The sequence below is a fragment of the Drosophila subpulchrella genome, unplaced genomic scaffold (genome assembly GCF_014743375.2).
Source record: "Drosophila subpulchrella strain 33 F10 #4 breed RU33 unplaced genomic scaffold, RU_Dsub_v1.1 Primary Assembly Seq26, whole genome shotgun sequence".
NCBI classification, from domain to species: domain Eukaryota; kingdom Metazoa; phylum Arthropoda; class Insecta; order Diptera; family Drosophilidae; genus Drosophila; species Drosophila subpulchrella.
In genome coordinates, this window is record NW_023665556.1 from 64823 (window position 1) to 79344 (window position 14522).

Here is a 14522-nt window from a genome sequence, read left to right on the forward strand (position 1 = left end):
GCGACCCCTGGAAATGCCCATATCTATATGAAATTTCACGCATGCGTCACGAGCTACAAGTGACCTGTCACCGGCAATTCTCCTTGTGAGTCACGAGTGAAAAGTGATTTCGGGAACTGAGGGGTTATTGTGATATGAAGCTGTCATAAGGTCTACATGAAGTGTCAAGTGAAAATTGATTAAAACAGTATGAGGACTCACTTCTGGGTAGGTTTATAAGGGTGCATACAATAACGCCCCTACGTAGTTTAATACAATTTTTTTATTTTCCGTTATTATGCATCCAGTTTATATGACACAAAGTAAAATAAATCAAATACGAAAACCTAAAATAAAATATCGTCCACTTATGTATGGGAAGAAAACTTGCGACTATTTCGAGCATCATAAATTCAGAAAACGTAGGTGTAAGCCTATTTATTCTTGTGGAACTCTTCCATGCATAACTTGCAGCTCCAAGAGCCCTCTGGGGGAGTGATGAGAGGTGGCGACAAGCAGTACATATGGTAACCTCGGTCACAGTCGTCACAAAATAATAATTGGTCGTCATTATCAGAGGTCCCACAAATGGAGCAGTACTTGCATTCGATGCATTGCCAACGATAGCGTTTAACAGATATTATCATGTTTGCTGTGAACTGCAGACACGATGGATGACCAGAGCGACCACAATCCGAGCACGACACAAGCTCTTCGGGCATGTTGGTTTTTTTGTTTTCCCGTTGATCTCCCAGACAAAAGTCGCAATAAGGAGATGGTAGAGCTATTTCCCGTTCAACACGATGTTTTACCTTATTAGCAAAAGTTCCCGCGGCAAACGCCGGAGGATTGGTTATTGCTTGCACCGGTGGGGCGTTGCAGACATTGGCAGTTTTAGTCAATCCCACGTTTAGTCCAGCCATTGTCGCTAAGGGAATTGAGTCATTAGAAGCTCCAGCGTCGCTTGAAATCTTTTCGTACGACGAGGCTGTGCTTGTTGGCATTAGAGCTGACTGCGAATTGTCGTCATTTGTGGGAATAGGAGAAGCTGAATTTGAATGAGATGCGTAGAGGCCTGAGGCAGCAGCTGCAGTGTTAGCTGCGTGGGCAACGGCTGCGGCCGCTGCCGCGGCTGCTGCAGATGTATTTCCACTATTCCCACTACCTCGACGTCTTCGATCTGTTTCTCCGTCAACAACGTTTCTCCGCCGAGTGCCTGAAATTGTAATAATATACTTATTTCATCAGCTTAATGAATATAACTTACCACCACCTTTACGACCACGTTTGGGAGTGCCCTCTAAGCTCGCATTAGTTCGTCGAGGACGCGAACCTTTTTTGCGTTTACCCCTGCTGGTGTAGGACTCGTCAAAATCGTTATCTGAATCAAAATCGTCCTCATAGTCATCGCCATGATGATAATGTGATGTATCCATTTCATCGTGGAACCATTCTTTCTCGACGTTTGCATGTGAATCTTTACTATCATTGTCTCCTGAGGCTCCCATGGAGTTGGCATCCGTAGCAACAATGGCTGTAAATATAAAACATTAGTCATAACTTATCTCCCCTAAATCAGACATTGTTGGCCAAAGTCGGGGGAAAGTGTACTTATCTACCGAAGAACTTCAGCTAATAGAATTTCCCAATCTTTTAATGCTCTTGATTTCTTACCAGCGCTCTCAGTAAGATGCAAGTCTCGTGTGACAGCAACGCCAGACGAACTGATAAGATGATGCGGTTGATGGTGGGAGTTCTGAAGATTGTGTTCGCGGTACTGATATGCCTTGTAGCTCTGATTCGGGTTAAGTAAATACTGACGTTTGGGTTTGCGCCAACGGGACGAGGGATAGGTGTATATCTGACCATTTCGAAATCCCGGCATGCGCTGTTTTTTTTTCATAAAAAGGGAACTGTGGGTTTGTGCGACCCCCGTCTGGGGGTCGAGGAACGGCATGCGAAGGCGGCGTTCAACGCACAAGCGAGTGTTGAAATTCTCGCTGTTTTCAAGTATCTCCTTGTACTTCTCCTTGTCATTTAGAATGTTTTGAATCTTCTCAAAATTTTCAATGTTTACTACCAATGATTTCTTGTATTCAGATTGGGAAGCCATATTGTTTTTTTTGCGTCGCGTCAAGTTAGAACATGAGTTGTAACGATAATTTTTTTAGTTTAGAATGTTTGCATTCACACAAAATTTATAGTTTAACATAAATGAAAATTAATTTTACAAACAGTACAATAAGAAGAAAGAAGTCTACCGTAAACTATATATGTAATATTTTATACCCAAATCACACAGAGCACATCTATGCGAAACGAGTTGTATGTCAAAGTAATGACGGCCGATTAAAACCTTTTCCCACAATCATTTTATTTTCTTTTTGACAAGCTCCGGGAGTACCTAGCCTTCCTAACCCCAAGCGAAAAAATCTTTTCTAAAGCCTAGTACTCAGTGAGCGAGAGGCAAACAGGCGGCTAAAGGTTTTCGTCGGGTCTGTTTTTCAGCGTGGTACTCAGATGAGCTAAGGAAATACCAAAAAAAATACCAGATTTCGGGAGCGAATTTTCGATGAACGCCGTTAGCCGCGGCCCAAAGAATAAGAAATTTAATCTTTGGCGGTGTTCGTGCAGAAGCGGTGGGGAATTTAAAAATTTTAAATGAAAGAAAAAACCCCAAAAACGGTTAAAGGAGGTCAGTGCCGATGAAAAAGGACGCCTAATCCAAGCTGTTGCCCATTATTGTGGGATTTGACCGACAGGAAGCAATACCACAACAGGGGCAAATCCGCAGAATAGTTGAAGTGCTGGAGGAGATCCACTAGAGAATCCCAGTGGAAAGGAACATGCCGAGTGGGACTTCGCTCTCTACATGGACATCCTGCCGGGCGTGTCCTGGCAAAGAAAGTAAGATCTAGCCAAAATAATTTGGTTGCGTTTTACTAATAGAAGTATCTTTTCAGCAGAACCACCAGTAACATGATCTCCGAAGACCTCTCCATTAGGACTCCGTACACCATAACCACCAGCTACTTGGCAGCTTAAGCGGAGTTGGAGGACGCGCTGCCTTCTACAGGGAGGAGGAAAATAGGGCGCCCGCTAAGGAACAGTTGGAGAAGCCATGTCCAGCCACTGCCAGGATGCTGGGCGACTTCCTGCAGCATCAGCGGATCAACCCTGTTCCCAATCCGGCTCCCATTTCCTCAAGGTCCAATAAGCCTATTGGGACTCGGAGCTGGACTGCGGTGGCTCGGGAAAGATGGCGAAGCATCCGTGGGACGAAAAGGAAGCTTTAAACAACTAATTTACATAAATAAAAACATTCGTTGAACATTCCATCTATTTTTAATTTAATTTCTTTGTGTACCAGCAGACTCCTCCTTTTTAAATTTCTCCAATTGTTTTGTTTTCCGTTTGGCAACAAACCCAGCTGCTTGTCAGTAAGACCTTGCTCCATGCATTGCGGGTGAACTTTGAAAACTTCGGTCACACTACAAAGATTAAGATTTTTCGACTAGTGAAACTCTTAGCCGATCTGAGTACTAGGCTTTAATCCGCAATAATTTTTCTCTTTTAAGCCTAGTATTTACATCGACCGCGAGCTAACCATAGGAGTGAGTGAGAGGCAAATACGCGACTAACGCTTTTCGTCGGATCTGTTTTACAGCGCGGTACTCAGATAAGCTCAGGAAATACCAGAAAAATACGAGATTTAGAAAGTGAATTTCGATAAAAAATTTAACCTTGGCGGTGATCGTGCAAAAGCGGTGTGGACTTTACAAATTAAAAATGGAAGGAAAATTCCAAAAACGCGTGCAAGAGGTCATTGCAGATGAAAAAGGACGCCTAATCCAAGCTGTTGCCCATTACTGTGGGACTTCATCGACAGGAAGCAATACCAGAACAGGGCAAATCAGCAAAATATTTGAAGTGCTGGAGGAGATCCACTAGAGAATCCTAGTGGAAAGGAACATGACGAGTGGGACTTCGCTCCCTACATCGACATCCTACCGGGCGTGTCCTCGCAAGAAAAGTAAGTTCTGACCAAAAGAATTTGGTTTTGTTGTACTAATGTAGTATCTTTTGGTAATACTCTAGTTTACGGTCCTCACCCCCAAAAATCGCGAAAAAATTATCATCGACGGTCCGCGAACTTTTAAGAATTTACATGAAAAAATAAAGGCGCGGTCTGCCGTGGGTCTCTTGTAATCGAATTTCAAAGTTACGTGTTTTGCTATAAAAATAAAGTAGCCTTTTCTATGATTTTGAGTGTTTTGCTATAATCAACATAAGGGCTTTTTATCCCTTATCAAAGCACCTAAAGCACTAACGCAGATACCTTAAATTTAGCGTTTTTTCAATCAATACTATCTGGTTAAAGCCCAGTACTCAGATCGGCTAAGAGTTTCACTAGTCGTAAAAAAAAATCGTATTCTTTGTAGTGTGACCCAAGTTTTCAAAGTTCACCCGAAATGCATGTAGGATGGTTTTACTGTCCATCAGCTGGGACAAACGGAAAACAAATCAACTGGAGCAATTTCAAAAAGAAGAGTCTGCTGGTGCACTAAAAAATTAATATAAAAATAAGGAAGAACACTAAGGTCGAGTACCTCGGCTATCTAATACCCGTTACTCAGATAAAGGGACCAAAGGGAGATTTGCAAGCAGCAAAGCGAGATTGTGATGCGCCACCTACCCGCTATCTCAATATATGGTTATGTGGGCGGCAGACAGACTTAAGAGTTATGGGCGTCAGAGTGGGCGTTGCAAACTTTTTTTGGTCAATCGATAGATATTTACGAAACTAATACATAACAGTTAAAATTTTGTTTCTAGCATGAAAATTGCGTTCGCCACAGATTCGGGCGGTTTGTGGGCGTTAGACTGGGCGTGACAAACTTTTTTTGGATCAATCGATAGGTATTGACAAGAAGATAACATTTAAGTTAAGATTTTTTATTTAGCATGAAAATTGTGGGCGCCACAGGCTTGGGCGGCTTGTGGGCGTTAGAGTGGGCGTGGCATATTCGCGTAATAAACTTGCGCTGCGTGAAAGGCTCAGGAATCTAAATATGAAATCCAAACTTTCTATCTATGATAGTTTCCGAGATAACCGAGTTCATATTTACGATGTTTCAGTGGCGGATCCACGGGGGGGGGGGAAATTAGGAAAATTTCCCCCCCCTTGGAACCACAGAACCTGAAAATTTTATTTGTTTGCTAGAAAAATATTCTCTGCAATAAAAAAATGAAAATACAACAGTGACACTCTTCTCACCAAATAATATTTTTGTTTTATAATTTGTACTGTATTTCTCTCGCAATAATAAGTTTGAACCCCAAATCAAAGAATAAGTTCAATTTCCCCCCCCAAGAATCGTCTCTGGATCCGCCACTGGATGTTTTGAAGTTTGTTGTAGGCGTTAAAGTGGGCGTGGCAAACTTTTTTTTAGGTCAATCGAACAATATATTTGAATTAAATTTTTTATTCTAGCATTAAAACTGTAGGAGCCACAGTTATGGGCTGCTTTTGGGCGTAAGAGTAGAAATAAACTTGAGCTGCGCAAGAAGCTCAGGAATCAGCATGCCAAGTCCCAATATCCTAGCTCTTATAGTTTCCGAGATCTCAGCGTTCATACGGACGGACGGACGGACAGACGGACATGGCTAAATAGACTCGGCTAATGATCCTGATTAAGAACATAAATACTTTATGGGGTCGGCGCTTCCTTCTGCATGTTACATACTTTGCGACGAATCCAGTATACCATTTTACTCTACGAGTAACGGGTATAATAAATGGAATGTTCAACGAATGTTTTTTTTATGTAAATTAGTAGTATAAAGCTTTTTTCTCGTCAGAAGGATGCTTAGCCATCTTTCCAACGCCATATGTAGTCCATCTCCGAGTCCCAATAGCCATTTTTCAGAAAGTGGAAGTCGGATTGGGAACGGGGTTGTTCCGCCTGATGCGCCCAGTATCCTGGTTATGGCTCCTCCAGCTGGCCCTTAGCGGGCGACCTTATTTCCTCCTCCCTATAGAAGACGGTGCTTCCTCCATCTCCGCTTTAGCTGCCAAGTAGCTGATGGAGGTGAAGTTCAGTGGTTCCTCAATGGAGAGCTCGTCGGAGAGCGAGCGAAGTCCCACTCTGCATGTTCCTTCCCACTGGGATTCTCTAGTGGATTTCATCTCCTCCAGCACTTCAACTATTCTGCGGATTGGCCCTGTTGTGGTATTGCATCCTGTCCGTGAAATCCCACAATAATGGGCAACAGCTTGGGTAAGGCGTCCTTTTCATCGGCACAGATCTCCTTTGATCGTTTTTGGGGGTTTCCTTTCATTTTTTATTGTTAAATTCCACTCCGCTATTGCACGAACCCCATCCAAAGATAAAATTTCTTATTCTTTTGTGCGCGGCTAACGGCGTTCATCGAAATTCACTCGCTAAGTCAGGTATTTTTTCTGGTATTTCCATTGCTCATCTGAGTACCGCCCTGAAAAACAGACCCGACGTGAAGCGTTTGCCGCGTATTTGCCTCTCGCTCACTCCTATGGTTAGCTTGCGGCTTTCGTCGATCTGAGTACTAGGCTTAAGGTGGCAACGCTTTCATGAAAAAGTACTATTCTTAGCTACCGGTAATAAAGCGTAGTACTCAGATCGGCTAAGAGTTTCACTAGTCGAAAAATCGCATTCCTTGAAGTGTGACCGATGTTTTCAAAGTTCACCCGCAATGCATGTGGCATGGTCTTACTGTCAAGCAGCTTGGCTTGTTGCCAAACGGAAAACAAATCAAATGGAGCAATTTAAAAAAGAAGAGTCTGCTGGTGCACAAAGAAATTAAAATAAAAATAGATAAAATGTTCAACGTATGTTCATATATATGTAAATTAGAAGTTTAAGGCTTCCTTTTCATCCCACGGATGCTTCGCCATCTTTTCCACGCCATCTGTAGTCCAGCTCCGAGTCCCAATAGGCTGGTCAATAATGGCTGGTGATGGCTCCTCCAGCTGTCCCTTAGCAGACGACCTTATTTTCTCCTCCCTATAGAAGCCGGCGCGTCCTCCATTTCCGCCTTAGATGTCAAGTAGCTGGTGGAGGAGGAGTCCTGTGACTCCCCAATGGAGAGCTCATCGGAGATTGTGCTGGTGGTTCTGCTAAAAAAAGGCGCGGCTAAAGGCGCTCATAAAAATGCACTCGCTCAATCTGGTATTTCCTTAGTTCATCTGAGTACCGCGCTGAAAAACAGACCCGACGAATAGGGTTAGCCGACTGTTTGCCTCTCGCTCACTCCTATGGTTAGCTCGCGATTTTCGTCGATGTGCGGACTAGGCTTAAGGCAAAAGTGTAACCGAACTTAGATAGGGCAACGCTGTACCAGCAGATGAATATTTACATCGTAAAGCCTAGTACTCACATCGACGAAAACCGCGAGCTAACCATAGGAGTGAGCGAGAGGCAAACAGGCGGCTAAAGGTTTTCGTCGGGTCTGTTTTTCAGCGTGGTACTCAGATGAGCTAAGGAAATACCAGAAAAAATACCAGATTTCGGGAGTGAATTTTCGATGAACGCCGTTAGCCGCGGCCCAAAGAATAAGAAATTTAATCTTTGGCGGTGTTCGTGCAGAAGCGGTGGGGAATTTAAAAATTTTAAATGGAAGAAAAACCCCAAAAACGGTTAAAGGAGGTCAGTGCAGATGAAAAAGGACGCCTAATCCAAGCTGTTGCCCATTATTGTGGGATTTGACCGACAGGAAGCAATACCACAACAGGGGCAAATCCGCAGAATAGTTGAAGTGCTGGAGGAGATCCACTAGAGAATCCCAGTGGGAAGGAACATGCCGAGTGGGACTTCGCTCTCTACATGGACATCCTGCCGGGCGTGTCCTGGCAAAGTAAGATCTAGTCAAAATAATTTGGTTGCGTTTTACTAATAGAAGTATCTTTTCAGCAGGACCACCAGTAATATGATCTCCGAAGACCTCTCCATTGAACTCCGTACACCATAACCACCAGCTACTTGTCAGCTTAAGCGGAGCTGGAGGACGCGCTGCCTTCTACAGGGAGGAGGAAAATAGGGCGCCCGCTAAGGAACAGTTGGAGAAGCCATGTCCAGCCACTGCCAGGATGCTGGGCGACTTCCTGCAGCATCAGCGGATCAACCCTGTTCCCAATCCGGCTTCCATTTCCTCAAGGTCCAATATGCCTATTGGGACTCGGAGCTGGACTGAGGTGGCTCGGGAAAGATGGCGAAGCATCCGTGGGACGAAAAGGAAGCTTTAAACAACTAATTTACATAAATAAAAACATTCGTTGAACATTCCATCTATTTTTAATTTAATTTCTTTGTGTACCAGCAGACTCCTCCTTTTTAAATTTCTCCAATTGTTTTGTTTTCCGTTTGGCAACAAACCCAGCTGCTTGTCAGTAAGACCTTGCTCCATGCATTGCGGGTGAACTTTGAAAACTTCGGTCACACTACAAAGAATAAGATTTTTCGACTAGTGAAACTCTTAGCCGATCTGAGTACTAGGCTTAACTAGCATAATTACAATATTATCAGCAAACGAGATTGTGTTTTCGATTTGTCGCTCTACTCTATTCTTGAGCTTAAGCCTAGTACTCACATCGACGAAAACCGCGAGCTAACCATAGGAGTGAGCGAGAGGCAAACAGGCGGCTAAAGGTTTTCGTCGGGTCTGTTTTTCAGCGCGGTACTCAGATGAGCTAAGGAAATACCAGAAAAAATACCAGATTTCGCGAGTGAATTTTCGATGAACGCTGTTAGCCGCGGCCCAAAGAATAAGAAATTTAATCTTTGGCGGTGTTCGTGCAGAAGCGGGAATTTATAAATTAAAAATGGAAGAAAAACACCCAAAACGGCTAAAGGTCAGTGCAGATGAAAAAGGATGCCTAATCCAAGCTGTTGCCCATTATTGTGGGACTTGACCGACAGGAAGCAGTACCACAACGGGTCAAATCCGCACAATAGTTGAAGCGCTGGAGGAGATCCACTAGAGAATCCCAGTGGGAAGGAACATGGGACATCGCACGATCTCCGATGAGCTCCATTAAGGACTCCTCCTTCTCCAGCTACGTGGCAGCTGGTGATGGATCGGAGATAGAGGATGCGCCGGCTTCTATAGGGAGGAGGAAATAAGGTCGCCCGCTAAGGGACAGCTGGAGGAGCTATCACCAGCCATTATTGGCCAGCTCGGAGTTGGACTACAGATGGAGAAAGAAGTCTTTAACTTCTAATTTACATACATAAAAACATTTAATTTAATAATTTAATTTATTTTTATTTTAATTTCTTTATGCACCAGCAGACTCTTCTTTTTTAAATTGCTCCAATTGATTTGTTTTCCATGCCACATGCATGGCGGGTGAACTTTGAAAACTTCGGTCACACTACAAAGAATACGATTTTTCGACTAGTGAAACTCTTAGCCGATCTGAGTGCTAGGCTTTACCACAAACTTCTTTACTGTGATGTTGGTGCACTTCCTCTTTTATCGTTATGTCGTAAACATTCACACGCACGAAAAGCTACGCTATCTACATCTACATTGTTTGAATACGCGTATATATTTGACAACTACATAAACACACTATGTCTGCCTGCTGTATCATATCTTGCCTTTTAAATGTCAAAATCACCTCTCGACAGCCTACAGTTTGTTACTGGCTGTGTGACAACCTTGCTCATCCTTAATCTGCCGACTTTGGGCACACTGGGATCAGAACGTTTAACTACTAGTAAGCCCCCTTTGGATACAGCAGTCGGCGGCAGTGCAGTCGATTCCTCCGGACCTTAACCTGTCGCTGCCTACTCTGGACCATCTGATCACTTCGTACTTCTTGGTCTGCAACCCGTCAATTTTGACGTCTACATCTACGTCGCCTGCTGTTGCAAATTGCTCCAGCACTATTTTGCCGTCTTCAACTTCCAACTTGGAGCCATCGCAGTCAACCTTACCTGGAGTCACTCAAAGAGAACCTATGCCCTAATCAGACATTGCACAAGCAAAGCAAAATTTGGTCTCCCGCCTTAATCCTGGTGCTTCTGAAGACGATGTCAAAAACCACCTTAGCAGCAAACTGAATATTTCTAGAACCGAACTAACTGTCCTGAAGTTTAAGTTTAACCAGAGACGTGAAATATATTCGTTTAAAGTTTGACTTCCTGAGGTACATCTTGCTAGGGCTCTCAATATTTCTATAAGGCCTGAGCATGTCATTGTTCACGAGTACGTAATAAGCTTAATTTTCGGGTTCTCGGGCCTTACATTCCTTCAACCATCGTTCCAAAAAACTAAATTATAATTTTTACCTACACTACCAAAATGTTTGCAGTTTATTGGGCAAACTTAGTAAACTGCAAGTCAACAGTGTCTCCTTTAATGCCAATGTGATTGCTTTTACCGAAACGTGGGTTAATTTCTCTGTGTCTGACTGCGAAATATTTGCGGGATAATGTTTTATCTAGAGATGTGACCGTTCAGTTGGCAATAACGATCATCTTATTATTGAGGGTGACTTTAACCTTCCTGCCATTTCTTGGATTCCCTCAACTGATTCAAATGTTCTCGTCCCCACATCGGCCCATGAGTTTGTTCACAGTCTTATTGATCTTTCTTTAGGACAACTGAACTCAGTCTTGAATTGCTCTAGTAAAGTTTAAGATCTTATTTTTGCCTCAGAGTTCGCAAATGCGTACGTTACTCGAACTAGCCCTCTGTCTAATTCAGAAGACGCGTCCCCTCTTACTCTTGAGGCTACTTTAGAAGCATCATTACAGCCATGTCCCCAAATCGAACCTGCATCCTTTCGTTGTTTCCGTAGAGCTAAGTTTGCAGAAATGAATACGTATTTATCCGAACTGGATTGGTCTTTCATGTATTCAAACGATGATGCCTTACATATTGTAGAACAGATTTATGGTTTACTGTATTCAGTTTTTAATATGTTTGTCCCTCATTTACCTCTGCAAAAGCGTCTCGTAAGGCCCGTTCGTTCTCTCGGACCCTCTATTTTCTGAAAAAACTCCATGTCCAGACTGTTTAATAAATTCAAAAGAACCGGATTGCAAGCTGACCACTTGAGGTATGTGATTGCTCGTTCTAATTTTTTAGTCAATAATTCCAATATCTACAATAGTTACCTAAACCGTTGTAGAACCAAATTCCAAGATAACCCCAAACAGTTCTATGCATTTGTCAATTTGAAACGAAATTACAACAATTTCCATCTTGTTTTCACCTTTATTCTACATCCACCTCTTGTGACTCTGATATTGGGAACTTATTTGCCAAATTTTTCCAGTCCACATACTCATCTTTTAGTTACGACAACACTTCATCCTACCCATACCCTCTCCGTCACTCCAACTCTATTTTCATGCCCCTATTAGTGAGGACGAAGTTTTTCAAAATCTTCAAGGAATAAAGTTATCTTTCTATTTTGGCCCTGATCTTATACCGAACTGTGTTCTAAAAAAAGGTGGATATGCTTTGTGCAAACCATTAAGTACTCTTTTTTGGATTACCTTCTACACTCTTATTTTATCCCACTTCATAAAAAAGGAAGCAATTCCATAGATTTTTGAACAGGTAATTACCGCCCAGCTACAGCACCAATGCAGCTCAGAAATGTCCCCGACTCAGCATGGCTTTATGAAATGAAGGTCAACGTCTACGAATCTTCTTGAATTTTCTTCAGTCATTAGAAGCGCTTTTAAAAAAATAATCAAACTGAAGTCATTTTTACGGACTTCAGTAAGGCTTTCGATTCCGTGAACCATCAGCTAGAATTGAAAAAACATATACTATTATCGGGAAACGTTGACTAAGTGGATTTCAACATACTTATCGAACCTGAATTATACTATTATCGGGAAACGTTGACTAAGTGGATTTCAACATACTTATCGAACCTGACTCAAAGAGTAGCTTTGAAAAAGCTCAATCTCTAACCTTGTCCACCTGACCTCTGGTGTTCCGCAAGGAAGCCAACTAGGACCTGTTCTGTTTGGAATTTTCGTAAACGACTTGTCTCAAGTAGTTCTCTCCTCTTATGTTATGATGTATGCTGACGACGTGAAACTCTGTTTGAACAATTTGCATTATTGGTGCATTCAGAATTTGCTGTTCCTAAACAACTCTAGATGTAACTTTATGTCCTTTTATCGGAAGAATAGTTTTCCTCACAAGATATTTTATTGGGTCGAGTGATCTTGAAAAAAACAATTAATTTAAAACAATTTTTCTCACTTTCTTAATTAATATTAATGACTAACATCAAATTTTCGTTGTTTCTTAGTTACTATTATTATTAGTTTTAATATATTTATTATTTCATTTTATTTCATTTTATTTAGTTTTTTTTATACTTATGTATACTGGTATTTTAAGAGATCTTTAATTTTATTATAAAATTGAGTTGCGCTCCTAATTGATTTGTGTTGGCGCGGTAGATTGTTCCCTAGCCGGATACCATTTATGAAAATTGCTTTCTCGAGCACAGTGTTTGTATTAAAGTTCTAATATCGATCTAGGAGGTCAAATTAAGGTCAAGTATATTATATATCAGTTGTGATACATGGTCAAAACGTCTTAAGTTAAACACATAACGGACAATTGAATTAAAAGCTGTAGTTAATGTGCGCATATACCGCGCATCAAAATTTTCAAAAATTTCTTTGCCGTAAAAGAGAGTGGGCATGAGGATAGCTTTGGTGATTAATATTCTAACTTCCTTAGTGAGGAACGATTTAGAGAATGAAAGTTTTCTTAACAGAGCGTATGTATGTCCTGTCGCTTTGACTATATGGTTGCTCCATGATAAGGTATTGTTAATTGTTATCCCCAGATTAACTGCATTCACTTCATAGCTTATCGGCGTTTGGTTTATGTATAATTTTTGAAGTGAAAGTCTTGAAATTTGCTTTTTACCAATTACCAAGCACTTCGATTTCTTAGAATTTATACAATTAGTGACAACATTTTATTATTTATACGGACACTGGCATGTATTTCAGTTACAGGTCTACTAACATATATTTGTATATCGTCAGCATATAAATGTACTTCATACTCAGACAGGATACTAGGGAGATTACTGACATATATATAAAACAATAAAGGGCCTAGCACAGATCCCTGTGGCATTCCCCTGGATAAGTTCCGGATAGAAGATACCTATTCATTAAATACGACCTAATAAGCTTCTTCGTTTTATTGAAGAAATTAATCATATTCCAAAGCTTGGTACAGAGAATATTAGGTTAGGTTAGGTTAGGGCGGCTGTCGAACTGTAGTCCGACACACTTAGACCTCTAAAGGTCCATTGTGATACCGCATGATCTCGTTCTTTTCGTTCTCTAGGGTCCCATAACTTATATGTTTCAACCTGTGTTTAGCTGATCAGCATGTCTTCCACCCGGAAGAGCCATCTGTATAGAAGCAGATTGCGTCCGTCGTGCCTGGTCGGCCCTGCTCCCATTCCTCTCTATCTGGAATCAGGGCCTCAAAGGGTGTGTGACTATATTCAATGGATTTGCATAGACCCGTTATCTTCGGAATCGATTTATCATGCTGGAGAATTTTATCATGGTCATAAAAGTGGGCTTTCCACTGCCCGGTGTCCCTCAGTCGAATAGCCGCCGATTTGGCCCTTTCCATGCCTGCTAAATCCAGGCTAGGGAAGGTTCGTAGGGCACTAACACACAAAGCCGCCATTCGCTTTACTTTGTTTAGAGGAGTCAGTATGCATTGTTTGTGAAGAGTGGTCCACCAAAGAGCCACTCCGTATAGAAGGATTGGCTTGACTACCGCTGTGTATATCCAGTTGACTATTCTAGGGGACATGCCCCATCTAAGCCTAATTGATTTTTTACAAGAGTAAAGTGCAATGGTCGCTAACTTGGTTCTCTCTTGGTTATTTAAGCCCCATTTGAGGCGCTTATCTAATACTCACCCCAAGTATCTGGCGTGATCGCTAAAATAGAGATTACAATCGATTAGAGTAGGTGGGTTGAGTTGTGGAATTTTGTATCTATTTGTAAATATAACAAGTTCAGTTTTTGAGGGATTTAACCCCAAGTCCGTTCTCTATCGTCCATTCCGATAGTATTTTAAGTTTAGAGGTCATAAGATCGCAAAGTGTTTGTGGATATTTTCCATTAAAGATGATGGCGACGTTGTCTGCGTATGCCACTACCTTACAACCTCCTCCTTCCAGAATCCGCAGTAGTTTACTTAATGCGATATTCCACAGGAGGGGTGATAGTACACCTTGCGGGGTGCCTCTGTTCACTAGTCTAGTCTGGCTGTAACCATTCTGCTTATCAGCAATTTATGGATCAACCTCACTATTGGCTGCTCAACCCCTAGCTCTGTGAGAGATTCTGTTAAAGCAAAGGGAAGCACGTTATTGAAGGCTCCCTCTATGTCGAGGAAGGCGATCAGTGTGTATGCCTTGATGCTGAGTGATTTCTCGATGCTGCTTACCACCAAGTGTAGCGCCGATTCGGTTAACTTACCTT

General features: G+C 42.0%; 1 protein-coding gene across 2 annotated transcripts; it reads right to left on the bottom strand.

Annotated features, from left to right (window-relative positions):
- Window positions 1-208: 208 nt before the first annotated feature.
- LOC119559614 (zinc finger protein ubi-d4) lies at window positions 209-2432 on the bottom strand. 2 transcript variants are annotated; one of them, XM_037872648.1, is made up of 3 exons: window positions 1654-2432; window positions 1253-1513; window positions 209-1195 (listed from the first exon to the last, which is right to left on the bottom strand). In XM_037872648.1, exons 1-3 carry the CDS (start codon window positions 2090-2092, stop codon window positions 414-416), a joined length of 1482 nt encoding a protein of 493 aa, XP_037728576.1. In that variant the 5' UTR covers window positions 2093-2432; the 3' UTR covers window positions 209-413. The 2 variants fall into 2 exon arrangements, with proteins under 2 accessions (XP_037728576.1, XP_037728574.1); XM_037872646.1 differs by having other exon boundaries at window positions 1247-1513; window positions 1654-2430.
- Window positions 2433-14522: the final 12090 nt, after the last annotated feature.

Excerpts from the sequence above, each read along its gene's own strand:
- LOC119559614 (XM_037872646.1), bottom strand. The coding sequence starts at position 2,092 with ATGGCTTCCCAATCTGAATACAAGAAATCATTGGTAGTAAACATTGAA. Across the intron at positions 1,514-1,653 it reads GCATCTTACTGAGAGCGCTG|CCATTGTTGCTACGGATGCC; the intron begins GTAAGAAATCAA and ends TTATATTTACAG. Across the intron at positions 1,196-1,246 it reads ACGTGGTCGTAAAGGTGGTG|GCACTCGGCGGAGAAACGTT; the intron begins GTAAGTTATATT and ends TTACAATTTCAG.